This window comes from Lepidochelys olivacea (assembly GCF_965140295.1).
Source record: "Lepidochelys olivacea isolate rLepOli2 genome assembly, chromosome: 23".
Lineage (NCBI taxonomy): Eukaryota > Metazoa > Chordata > Testudines > Cheloniidae > Lepidochelys > Lepidochelys olivacea.
Window position 1 is genome coordinate 29,443 of NC_140433.1, and position 13,992 is coordinate 43,434.

The 13,992-nt window shown below is 41.1% G+C and overlaps 1 protein-coding gene across 8 annotated transcripts in view; it reads right to left on the bottom strand.

The window, feature by feature from the left end:
• The window catches only part of LOC311511910 (leucine-rich repeat and fibronectin type III domain-containing protein 1-like protein), a 258,493-nt gene that overhangs the window by 17,108 nt on the left and 227,393 nt on the right, over nucleotides 1-13,992 (bottom strand). For all 8 annotated transcript variants that reach the window (XM_084612842.1, XM_084612846.1, XM_084612841.1 and 5 more), the window contains one exon: nucleotides 9,101-10,495. In XM_084612842.1, coding sequence (XP_084468968.1) covers nucleotides 9,101-10,476 — 1,376 coding nt within the window. In that variant the 5' untranslated portion in view covers nucleotides 10,477-10,495. The remainder of the gene's footprint in view (nucleotides 1-9,100; nucleotides 10,496-13,992) is intronic.

Sequence of the window (13,992 nt, forward strand, 5' to 3'; positions counted from 1 at the left end):
TTTCTGTTTCAGTTGTTGATCACTGCAGGAGGCATAGCATGAATTAGATCAGGATCCATGGAATTTGTGATAAGGTGGCAGCTAACACATGCAGGAAATATTACAGTTACTTACTTCAGCAGATCATTGAGGTACCGTCCATGAGTCCACCTACCATGCCAGGAAAGTGACTGACTTCCCTCTGAATGTGATTAAGGACTAGCAGAGTACCATTACCAATCCTAAACACACTGGAGTAACAATGCCTCCTACTCCAGAATTAAAGCAAGATATGAACCATGGCCAGAAACAGAAGCAGGACTTGATAATGGACTATTGATAAATTGAAAACATCGGATTATGTCTATTAATGTACAGTACCGAATGATACCAATAGTATTGAATTTAACAATTTTATATTACCACAGCAACTATGTCATGCAAAATATATTTGTGATTCTATATGCAAATTATACCAAACATGGTACAATATTTCAGATAGTCAATGGATGGGGTAGAATTGGGGAAAATTTTGTAGCCTGAGAAGTGAGAGTCAGGAGAAGAGAGAAAAAAAGAGATATAGGAACAGTAGTGGGAGTTGGAGCATTGGGAACTTCAGCATGGAATCCCAGATATCACAGTAGCACTTTGAATGCACCCTTCAACTGTGTGTTAACTATGTGTTATACCAGGGGTCAGCAACCTTTTCAGAAGTGGTGGAGTCTTTATTTATTCAGTCTAATTTAAGGTTTCCTGTGCCAGTAATACATTTTAACGTTTTTAGAAGGTCTCTTTCTATAAGTCTATACTATATAACTAAACTATTGTTGTGTATAAAGTAAATACATTTTTTAAAACATTTAAGAAGCTTCAGTTAAAATTAAATTAAAATGCAGAGCCCCCAGATCGGTGGCCAGGACCCGGGCAGTGTGAGTGCCACTGAAAATAAGCTTGCGTGCTGCCTTTGGCACGCGTGCCATAGATTGCCTAACCCTGTGCTAAACAATCTGTTCCACCTTGTATTCAGCTGTGACACTCTGAATACATTTCCCAGACCTGAAGATGAGCTTTGTGTAAGCTCGAAAACTTGCCTCTCACCAACAGAAGTTGGTCCAATACAAGATATTACCTCACCCACCTTGTTTCTGTATTATCCTGGAACCAGCACGACTACAACAATGCTGCATACAACAGAATCTCTTGAGAGAAGGGGGGGAGGGCTCTCCTGTCCTATGCAGTCATAAACATTAATTTCTTAGGGATCCTGAACATCAGGAAAGAGCACAGAACTCTCCCACAAACTAAAAGCCTCAGGAGGCTTTCCTTCCTGTGGCTTAATATTGAGACAAGGTACTCCTCTCCCACATAGGGATTCTGGACCCAGTGCTGTCACATATTCAGACATTGTTTTCAGAACAAAATCAGAAGCAATGGCTTCTGTTACATTTCCTCACCAGCCATTTACTGCCCTGTGTTTCTGGGGAGGGGGAATAAATACAAAATAAAATCCCGGAACAAAAAAATTAACCAACCAGTGGTAAAATAAAATGAAACCCAATCAGACTTTTTAAACCCTGAAAAGAAAGAGGACCTAAAGCCCCCATGAAGCTAAGAAGGGACTTCACTGTTGCTATTAAGTTCACATGGAAGGGGTTATGATTCTGCAGCAGTAGGTGTTACTATACAATACACAGAGAGATATGCAAAATAAATGACAAGCCACCAAAAAGTCTCCACTTCAGTAATGTACACAAGACCAAACATTTTTTTAAAATGTGTATAACAGTGTAGTGTTCCTCAATTGAGACTGTGCTACATTCCAATGTCCGGTACATTTTTATGGGTGAGTTATAATAAACTCTTGCATGAAAAACAGGATGTGGGGAGAAGCAGAAGGGAGTGAGTGCTGTAACTATCTGCAAGGCCCCCTAGTTTTCCATGATTATATGCTCACAAAAATTCATCATTCTTCTCTCTTTCTTGCATTCATATTGTGGATGCGAATTAATGTATTTACAACTGTCAACACGTATCTACAAAGACCAAAAGGAAGAAGAAGAAGGAAGAGTGAGAGGTACATAAAGGAGGTGAAAGAGTAGGTTGGAGGAAACAGACTGAGAAGGGGAAAGACTTATTTAAATGATTCAGTATAAAATGAAATTACCATAGTAACTGCCATTCACATGGTCTAGGCATATGCTGGCTATTAGACCTTGCTCACCTTCACAAAGTAGAAACACGTTTGATACATTATGTAGTTGCTTATGGTGGTTCAAGAACTGTCTGGCAGAAGCTGATTATACAGAGTTCTCAACAATGGGCCTGGTTTCCATAACTTCCCCTAGGCTGAAGGAAGCCTTTTGCTTTTGTAAGATTTCTACAACAAGGTCCAACCACTGTCACTCTCTGAATATACAACTATATAGGTCTCTAAATCTTCACACAATCACTAATTTATCCTCATCATCCTCCTGTGAAACACACCGGTAGCATTATCTCTATTTCACAGATTAGGATCATGCCCGTGGTTAAGTGACTGGCCGACGAACACACAGGATTAGCATGGTATTTGCAGATTGCTAGTTCTCGTTATTCTGCACTACCCACTAATCCATGCAACTAAACATTTATGACATAGCACAAACAATGTAACAATTTCTCAGATAACCACACATACCAAATTAAAGCACAATTACTAGTCCTTGTCAATTCAGTAGAACGCTTCTGTTAAGAATCTATATTTGCTGGTTACTCGCTGTGGGAGCTGAACTTCAATCTTTAAGAAGCCTATTATACTACAGATTATTATATTTTAGTATTGCTCTGTGATTTGAAACATAATTTCTATTATAGCTTTGTTGCCAAACTGAGCCTCTCAATTTACAGAGATCTGGGTTCTGAAATGTGAAAGGAATGTGCGAAGACGTTTTTAAAAACTTTCTTCCAAAGAATTGTTGTCTAGGAACATGGCCATCTAGTAGCACCAATTGATTTAGCTGTTTTCAGATTGTCTTATTAAAGAGATTGTATGAGTCATTTGTAAATTTATAAAGATTTAGAAAGTTCAATAGGCATAATTTAAAATTGTCCCCATTGTTTTGGAATATGTTATAATATCTAACTTGCCATTATTCCAGGAGATGAAGAAGGGTGTAAAATGGCTTTTGTATCCCAAAGGGAACTTTTTGCAAAGAATTCAGCTCACAGTGTTCAGTGTTTCACAGATTCAAGAGCTGATGTTAGCTAGTCAGCAGCAGATATACTTTTACCCCTTACTAAGTACTAACCATAAAGTAGAAGTGTGAAGGAAAGATACTTATTTACCGGGGATTTAGGCCTATCCAGTGGCAGTGCTAATCTGCACTCTGTCAGTTCTTACAGGTCTTTCCCTAATCATTATAATGTATGATACAAATAATCGCCCAAACAACTCCTAACTGCAGCCCTTGTCTAAGAGTAACACACTTTTTTAATGAACTTTAGGCCAAAATTTGCCCTGTGCCCCACTGAAGCTAACCAACTTCTTATAGTTTTTACTCTGATTATCTGTAATTTACTTCATGGTTTGGGGTTCATATTTCATGCCACTATTTTTCTCATGAAACGAAGCACTAAAACTTCTCGGCATGGAGTACACTGCTCTCCATTTTTCAAAAACTGCATTTTCCTAGAACTCAGCGGTAGGTTTTCATCGAGGCACAAAGAGAATAAATAAGCAATACAAGCTGACAGATATTCGCATGCTGTGGTCCCTGCAAGAACTAGACATATGAGGAAATGTTTTCAGCAACATTCCTCTCTGGATGATCTACTCAGAGCTGAGTAAAGCCATTAATAATATTGAACCTTAGCTTGAGTTTACACCTTTCTACCTATGAGCCATGACAAATGATGCAGAAAAACATTTGCATTGTACATCAGGACATGACAACAACAGAATGTTTATTGTCTTCACAGGGCTAGAAAATGTTTCATGAAGATAAGCGTCTTAGACTGAGATCTTTAAAAGATCTAGGTGATTTAGGAGTGCAAGTCCTAAAATTCCACCTGTAAACCTTACCTCAAGGACTTGTAAAAATAGTTATTTATATTTAAAAGAAAAACAAACATTAGGTTTCTGATGGGCCTATGTTAGAATAGCAGAAATAAGAGATACAGGAAGTCCCATTGCAGCACCTATCCCATACCCTTTTCAGTGTAGCTCTGTTGCCTGTAATATATTTTCTGTAGCATTATCCAGTCTATTTTTAAATCTACTGGACCTGATTTTCTTCTCACTTACACTGTTATAAACTGGGAATAACTCAATTGAAATCAAAGGCATTATAATATGGGAAAACTGGTGAGAGAGGAGAATCAGGACCATTATTTTTAGAAATGTTGTCATCCTTCTGGAACCTACAGTATGGAATACTGATTGATATACTCAATTGCTAGTTCCTGATTCAACTATAATCTTCCCAGTTTATTTGCAAGGACTATAAACAGAATGACAGACCACATACTGGAAATGGGAGCAGTAACACACACAATCTGCATGATGCCCATCAAAATCTATGGAGGTCAAATAGTTAAGCCAAGCAAGTTTTACAAATGCTCTCCCCCCACCTCCCCCCGGGTTATCTCAAGTGCTTATATACGAATGCACAAAGCCTTGGAAACAAGCAGGGAGAACTGGAGGTCCTGGTGATGTCAAGGAATTATGACGTGATTGGAATAACAGAGACTTGGTGGGATAACTCACATGACTGGAGTACTGTCATGGATGGTTATAAACTGTTCAGGAAGGACAGGCAGGGCAGAAAAGGTAGGGGAGTAGCACTGTATGTAAGGGAGCAGTATGACTGCTCAGAGCTCCGGTACGAAACTGCAGAAAAAGCTGAGTGTCTCTGGATTAAGTTTAGAAGTGTGAGCAACAAGAGTGATGTAGTGGTGGGAGTCTGCTATAGACCACCGGACCAGGGGGATGAGGTGGATGAGGCTTTCTTCCAGCAGCTCGCAGAAGCTACTAGATCGCACGCCCTGGTTCTCATGGGTGACTTTAATTTTCCTGTTTCAGAGTAACAGCCGTGTTAGTCTGTATTCGCAAAAAGAAAAGGAGTACTTGTGGCACCATTTATTTGAGCATGAGCTTTCGTGAGTTACAGCTCACTTCATCCGATGTGAAGTGAAAGCTCATGCTCAAATAAATTGGTTAGTCTCTAAGGTGCCACAAGTACTCCTTTTCTTTTTAATTTTCCTGATATCTGCTGGGAGAGCAATACAGCGGTGCATTGACAATCCAGGAAGTTTTTGGAAAGCGTAGGGGACAATTTCCTGGTGCAAGTGCTAGAGGAGCCAACTAGGGGGGGAGCTTTTCTTAATCTGCTGCTCACAAACCGGGAAGAATTAGTAGGGGAAGCAAAAGTGGATGGGAATCTGGGAGGCAGTGACCATGAGTTGGTTAAGTTCAGGATCCTGACACAGGGAAGAAAGGTAAGCAGCAGGATACGGACTCTGGACTCAGGAAAGCAGATTTTGACTCCCTCAGGGAACGGATGGGTAGGATCCCCTGGGGGACTAACATGAAGGGGAAAGGAGTCCAGGAGAGCTGGCTGTATTTCAAGGAATCCCTGTTGAGGTTACAGGGACAAACCATCCCGATGTGTTGAAAGAATAGTAAATATGGCAGGCGACCAGCTTGGCTTAACGGTGAAATCCTAGTGGATCTTAAACATAAAAAAGAAGCTTACAAGAAGTGGAAGGTTGGACATATGACCAGGGAAGAGTATAAAAATATTGCTCGGCCATGTAAGAATGAAATCAGGAGGGCCAAATCGCACCTGGAGCTGCAGCTAGCGAGAGATGTTAAAAGTAACAAGAAGGGTTTCTTCAGGTATGTTGGCAACAAGAAGGCCAAGGAAAGTGTGGGCCCCTTAATGAATGAGGGAGGCAACCTAGTGACAGAGGATGTGGAAAAAGCTAATGTACTCAATGCTTTTTTTGCCTCTGTCTTAATCATAGAATCATAGAATATCAGGGTTGGAAGGGACCCCTGAAGTTCATCTAGTCCAACCCCCTGCTCGAAGCAGGACCAATTCCCAGTTAAATCATCCCAGCCAGGGCTTTGTCAAGCCTGACCTTAAAAACCTCTAAGGAAGGAGATTCTACCACCTCCCTAGGTAACGCATTCCAGTGTTTCACCACCCTCTTAGTGAAAAAGTTTTTCCTAATATCCAATCTAAACCTCTCCCACTGCAACTTGAGACCATTACTCCTCGTTCTGTCATCTGCTACCATTGAGAACAGTCTAGAGCCATCCTCTTTGGAACCCCCTTTCAGGTAGTTGAAAGCAGCTATCAAATCCCCCCTCATTCTTCTCTTCTGCAGGCTAAACAATCCCAGCTCCCTCAGCCTCTCCTCATAAGTCATGTGTTCTAGACCCCTAATCATTTTTGTTGCCCTTCGCTGGACTCTCTCCAATTTATCCACATCCTTCTTGTAGTGTGGGGCCCAAAACTGGACACAGTACTCCAGATGAGGCCTCAACAATGTCTTCACTAACAAGGTCAGCTCCCAGACTGCTGCGCTGGGCACCACAACATGGGGAATAGTTGGCCAGCCCTCTGTGGAGAAAGAGGTGGTTAGGGACTATTTAGAAAAGCTGGACGCGCACAAGTCCATGGGGCCGGACGAGTTGCATCCGAGAGTGCTAAAGGAATTGGCGGCTGTGATTGCAGAGCGATTGGCCATTATCTTTGAAAACTCATGGTGAAAGGGGGAAGTCCCGGATGACTGGAAAAAGGCTAATGTAGTGCCAATCTTTAAAAAAGGGAAGAAGGAGGATCCTGGGAACTACAGGCCAGTCAGCCTCACCTCAGTCCCCGGAAAAATCATGGAGCAGGTCCTCAAAGAATCAATTCTGAAGCACTTACATGAGAGGAAAGTGATCAGGAACAGTCAGCATGGATTCACCAAGGGAAGGTCATGCCTGACTAATCTAGTCGCCTTCTATGATGAGATTACTGGTTCTGTGGATGAAGGGAAAGCAGTGGATGTATTATTTCTTGACTTTAGCAAAGCTTTTGACACGGTCTCCCACAGTATTCTTGTCAGCAAGTTAAAGAGGTATGGGCTGGGTGAATGCACTATAAGGTGGGTAGGAAGTTGGCTAGATTGTCGGGCTCAACGGGTAGTGATCAATGGCTCCATGTCTAGTTGGCAGCCGGTGTCAAGTGGAGTGCCCCAGGGGTTGGTCCTGGGGCCGGTTTTGTTCAATATCTTCATAAATGATCTGGAGGATGGTGTGGATTGCACTCTCAGCAAATTTGCGGATGATACTAAACTAGGAGGAGTGGTAGATACGCTGGAGGGCAGGGATAGGATACAGAGGGACCTAGACAAATTGGAGGATTGGGCCAAAAGAAATCTGATGAGGTTCAATAAGGATAAGTGCAGGGTCCTGCACTTAGGACGGAAGAACCCAATGCACAGCTACAGACTTGGGACCGAATGGCTAGGCAGCAATTCTGCGGAAAAGGACCTAGGGGTGACAGTGGACGAGAAGCTGGATATGAGTCAGCAGTGTGCCCTTGTTGCCAAGAAGGCCAATGGCATTTTGGGATGTATAAGTAGGGGCATAGTGAGCAGATCGAGGGACGTGATTGTCCCCCTCTATTCGACATTGGTGAGGCCTCATCTGGAGTACTGTGTCCAGTTTTGGGCCCCACACTACAAGAAGGATGTGGATAAATTGGAAAGAGTCCAGCGAAGGGCAAGAAAAATGATTAGGGGTCTGGAACACATGACTTATGAGGAGAGGCTGAGGGAACTGGGATTGTTTAGTCTGCAGAAGAGAAGAATGAGGGGGGATTTGATAGCTGCTTTCAATGAGAGGTGGTTCCAGAGAGGATGGTTCTAGACTATTCTCAGTGGTAGAAGAGGACAGGACAAGGAGTAATGGTCTCAAGTTGCAGTGGGAGAGGTTTAGGTTGGATATTAGGAAAAACTTTTTCACTAGGAGGGTGGTGAAACACTGGAATGTGTTACCTAGGGAGGTGGTAGAATCTCCTTCCTTAGAAGTTTTTAAGGTCAGGCTTGACAAAGCCCTGGCTGGGATGACTTAATTGGGGATTGGTCCTGCTTTGAGCAGGGGGTTGGACTAGATGACCTCCTGAGGTCCCTTCTGACCCTGATATTCTATGATTCTATTTCTGAGCCTCTAAATGCCAAATCGGTGCAAAATACACTATATTACCATTTCAACTACATGTGCAGTTTACACTGTTGAATTTGGCCCAGTGCATCCCCAAAATAGTAGTATAAATTAAATATGCAATGATGGAAACTGATTAGGGGCATATGCCATAATGTGTATGATACAAAAAATTAGAAATATATATCTTCACGAGTACATTTATAGTATATATAATACAGATACATAATGCAAGCTCCTACAATTAGTATTCTGAATATTTTCTCTTTCCCTATATTTTTAGATGAATCAAATATGTTTAGTTAGCATAAAATGTAAATAATTTTTCACTGATCTTTTGCTTAAAAATACAGATGAATTCAATGTTATCCATATGCAAAAAGTCACCATTCCTGTGATTCAAAGTCACTGCATTAACAAGTTAACTGAAGTGTTTCTAAACCTCGGGAGCCATTTTGATGCAAGTAACTCTCCTAAAGCTCATGAAATTGGTCCATGGCCATGCCCAGGAGTTGGAAGCTCTGGGTTGTAATTCCTTACTCTGTCACAGACCTGTGAGAACTTGGGAAAGCCACTTCACCTCTCTCTATATCATTTAGAAAAAGGGGATAATACTCACCAACCTCACACAGGTTGTTAGATTGTAAAGCTTAATTCCTGTCTATGAAGTGTTTGGAGATGCTTGGATAGGTAGCACCGTAGAAGGTAATGCATTATTAGTAATATTTATTATAATTCCTCAGTAACAGGAGACACCAAATGAAAAACAGGCTATGAAAGGCATTTCCCATAGCTCCCTTCATTAAACAGTTAATGCCTGCAACATACCTGGCATTACATCAGAGAATTTTAAATATACAATCATTTTCTCTTATTCCCATCTGTTAGTTCACAATGACAATTGAACTGCTATGTGAATAGGATTACCTGTAAACTAGTATATCATCAGAAGAGCTGTTATACTGAATCTGGTACATTCGTATTCCAGGAATATGATGCTGGGAAGGCCACTGTATGAGAGCAGAGGATGAGGTCAGCTCAGCAACCACAACCTTCTTCTCCTGCTGAGCTTTAGTTTCATTAGGGAAACTTGACTTAGCAGGTATAAGAATGTCTGAAGGCCCAGACTCAGCATCTTTCTCACAGTTGGTACTGTTAGCAAGATGAGGATAAGGATTAACAACAAGTTCAACAGGAGCCGTAGATTCTCCTGCAGCATTTGATGCTATACAAGTAAATGTACCTTTTTCTGTCAAAGTAGTAGTTAAAATATCCAGAGTTCCATTCTCATAGGAAATTGTCCTAGATGTATTGGAGACCAACTTCCCCTCGGGGGAGATCCAGCGAACATAGGGATCCGGGTCACCGACCGCTTTGCACTTCAAAGAGACACTCTGTCCCTCCATAACCACGAGTTTTGGCGTTCGATGTGTTATCATTGGAGGTTCACAGACAAACTCCCCCTCTTTAATGGACCAAAAGTACTTGCCCATCAATTCCAGTGGTGAGGCACATGTTTCTAGATCATCTTCTCTGGTAAGGCGTCTCAACCACACTAATTCACAGTTGCAGTGTAGAGGATTCCCTCCAAAGCTAAGCACCAGAGAGGACAATGGAGACCCTTTAGATTTAGCATACACAGGGATTCTGGAGAACAGGGGGTCAGGGGGAATTTTTTTCAATTTGTTGGATGTCATGTCTAATCGAGCAAGTTTGTGAAGGTTTGAGAAGATTCCTTCTGGAACAAACTCAATGAGGTTGTGATCCAAACTGATTGTATTGACATTAGAAAGCTTTCCAATTGTATCCCAAGGAATATTAACAAGATTATTATATGATAGATCCAGGTCCTCAAGTGTTTCAATAAAGTCATCTAAAGATCCAGGAGAAATATAGTTCAATTGATTGTTACTGAGTATTAAGTGGCGAAGATTAATTAAACCTTTGAAATGATCCTCATTGATACAAGTCAGTCTGTTACTATCCAAATGTAATGCATGAAGGCCTTTAAGATCAAAAAACGCATAAGGCATGATTTGACTTATTGTATTTCTTGATAGTGTCAAGTGAATAAGATTTGTCATGTTTGCAAAATCCTTTCTTCTAAGTGTGGTGATGAAGTTATCCATTAATCTTAGTTCTGCTGTTCTCCTGTCAATGCTGGGGGGCACAAAGAGAAGCCCAGTCTTCGTACAGAGGATGGTGAAGGATGGAGACAGGTTTTGACACATACACCGTTTTGGACACATCATAGCCTTCACAGCAGTGCTAATAACCAATAGATAGATAGCCAGCCTTTCCATTGTAAGAAAGATAGCAAACCTAAAGGAGAAAACAAGAAATCCAGATAAAGCCATTTTAATAACAAAAATTTTGAAAGACCATTTATATCTAAACATTTGTTATAATTATGGCTCCTGAATAAATCAGACATGCAATTCTAGGCATTACTGAAATGACTTAATTGATAATGTAAGTCTGGGAATCTGCTGAGCTAAGCCATTAAAATTCTTAGCTCACTTGATCTGGTTATCTTATCATAAGAACTCATAGGCCTGATGGTAAAGCAAAAGTGCATTGCTCTCTGAGGTTAACAGAGGTGTGATAAGACTGTAGGGAGGTCTGCTATTTGTGGGGACTGATCTTGAGAATCAATTACCACTCCTCCAGGACTAGCTCTTCACGGACAAGCATTAATGATGGCTTTGGAGGTGACTTGTCCTGCCTTACAAGTTAGAAGGAAATGTTGGACAATGGTGGTACCAAGTGAGGTAAATACTAGGGAAAAAAAGAATTGAATGCTAGGGATTACATAGAATCTATTCATTTACAGGAACCTGAAGCATCCAGAGGTAAAAGTAATCTTTCTCTCCACACACTTTGTTTAGGAGACATTTTATGAGCAGCCCAAATTAACATTCTTTTTCACATTACATTTGATTTTACGTTCTTCCATTTTGTTGCCCATGTCTGAGTGATACAGCACGTAACACAATGAGGCCCTGATTCTGACTGCAGCCTATGCATGTCCAACAATACCAGAATGTACAGTAACAGAAAAGTACAAATTACATACAATGGGCTGCACATCCACTGTCATAAATAAAAATCCAACAGTAACCACTCATGGCAGGCATAATAAAAATAATACTCCTCAAACCACCTCTCCATTTCTTCCCTAAATGCCTGAGAAAAAGACAGGCTTTGTTCAGCAGATTAAGAACATAAGAATGGCTACACTGGGTCAGATCAATGGTCCATCTACCCAATATTGTGTCTTCTGACAGTTGCCAATGCCAGGTGCTTCAGAGGCAACGAAAAGAATAAGGCAATTATTGAGTGATCCATCCCCTGTAGTCCAGTCCCAGCTTCTGCCAGTTTGACATTTAGGGAGCATCCAAACAACCATTTAGGCTAATAGCCATTGATGGACCTATCCTCCATGATCTTACCTATTTTTTTTTTAACCCAGTTATACTTTTGGCCTTCACAACATCCCCTGGCAATGAGTTCCACAGGTTGACTGTGTGTTGTGTGAAGAAGTACTTCCTTATGTTTGTTTTAAAACTGCTTGCTTATTAATTTCAACAGGTGACCCCTCGTTCTTGTGCTATGTGAAGGGGTAAATAACACTTTCCTATTCACTTTCTCTACACCATTCATGATTTTATAGTCCTCTATCATATTCCCCCTTAGTCATCTCTTTTCTAAGAAAATCTCTCCTCATATGACAGGTTTCAGAGTAGCAGCCGTGTTAGTCTGTATTCGCAAAAAGAAAAGGAGTACTTGTGGCACCTTAGAGACTGGAAATTGGTTAGTCTCTAAGGTGCCACAAGTACTCCTTTTCTCCTCATATGGAAGCTGTTCCATCCCCTAATCATTTTTGTTGCCCTTCCTGGTCTCTTTTCCAGAACTATATGCAGTATTCAAGGTGTGGGAGTACCATGGAATTATGCAGTGGCATTATGACATTTTCTGCCTTATTACCTCTCTCTGTCCTAATGGTTCCTAACATTCTGTTAGCTTTTTTGACTGCTGCTGCATATTGAGTGGGTGTTTTCAGAGAACTGTCCATGATGACTCTAAGATTTCTTTCTTGAGTGTAACAGCTAATTTAGACTCCATCATGTGGTATATATAGTTGGGATTATGTTTTCCAATGTGCATTACTTTGCACTTATCAACATTGAATTTCATCTGCCATTTTGTTGCCCAGTCACCCAGTTTAGTGAGATCCCTTTTTATCTCCTTGCAGTCAGCCTTGGACTTAAATATCTTGCATAATTTTGTATTGTCTGAAAACTTTGCTATCTCACTATTTATCTCCTCTTCCAGATCATTTATGAATACGTTCAATAACACTGGCTCCAATATTTACTTCTTCCCATCGTGAAAACTGGCTATTTATTCCTTCCCTTTGCTTCCTATATTTTATCCAGTTATTGATCCATAGAAGTCCTTCCCTCTTTTCCCATGACTGCTTATTTTATTTAAAAGCCTTTGGTGTGGGACTCTGTTAAGGACTTTCTGAAAGTCCAAGTACACTATATCTTGTCCACATGCTTGTTGACACTCTCAAAGAACTCTAATAGTTTGGTGAGACATGATTTCCCTTTACAAAAGCCGTGTTGACACTTCCCCATCATTTCATGTTTCTCTATGTGTCTGGTTTCAGAGTAACAGCCGTGTTAGTCTGTATTCGCAAAAAGAAAAGGAGTACTTGTGGCACCTTAGAGACTAACCAATTTATTTGAGCATGAGCTTTCGTGAGCTACAGCTCACTTCATTGGATGCATACCGTGGATGCATCCGATGAAGTGGGCTGTAGCTCACGAAAGCTCATGCTCAAATAAATTGGTTAGTCTCTAAGGTGCCACAAGTACTCCTTTTCTCTGTGTCTGATAATTCTGTTCTTCACTATAGTTTCAATCCATTTGCCTGGTACTGAAGTTAGGTTTATTAGCCTGTAATTGGCAGGATCACCTCTTGAGCCTTTTATAAAAATCAGTGTTACATTAGCTATCCTCCAGTCATCCGGTGTAGAGACTGATTTAAGCTACTGGTTACATGCCACAGTTAGTAGTCCTGGAATTTCATATTTGAGTTCCTTCAGAACTTTTGGGTGACTCTCATCTGGTCCTGGTGACTTATTATTGTTTAATTTATCAGTTTGTTCCAAAACGTCCTCTATTGTCACCTCAGTTTGGGACAGTTCCTCAGAGCTGTCACCTAAAAAAAAAAAACGTTCAGGTGTGTGACTCTCCCTCATACCCTCAGCAGTGAAGACTGATGCAAAGAATTAATTTAGCTTCTCTGCAATGGAGCGCCTCACTGTTTGCCAGGCTTTTCCTTGAGCGCCTCGCTAGCACCTAGATCATCCAGTGGCCACCCTGACTGTTTGGCAGGCTTCCTGCTTCTGATGTACTTAAAAATTCTTTTGCTGTTATTTTTTGTGTCTTTTGCTAGTTGCTCTTCAAATTCTTTTTTGGCCTGCCTAATTATACTTTTACACTAGACTTGCCAGAGTTTATGTTCCCTTCTATTTTCCTCAGTAGGATTTTACTTCCAATTCTTAAAGGATGCCTTTTTGCCTCTAGCTACTGTGGTTAGATATTGATAGATGTCTGGCTGCGTGTGTGTGTGCCTTCTGTGTACTGCCCCTGCCTTGTGCAGACAGCTGGCATGGCAGACCTTGAGCAAACTGCCCAATGACCACAAGATCCGTTAAGGAACGAAGGTACCCAGCCAGGTTTATTGTCAACGAAGCATGGTACTAGTATCCCGCAGACTCTGCCAGACCGGTAATACATGTATGGCTG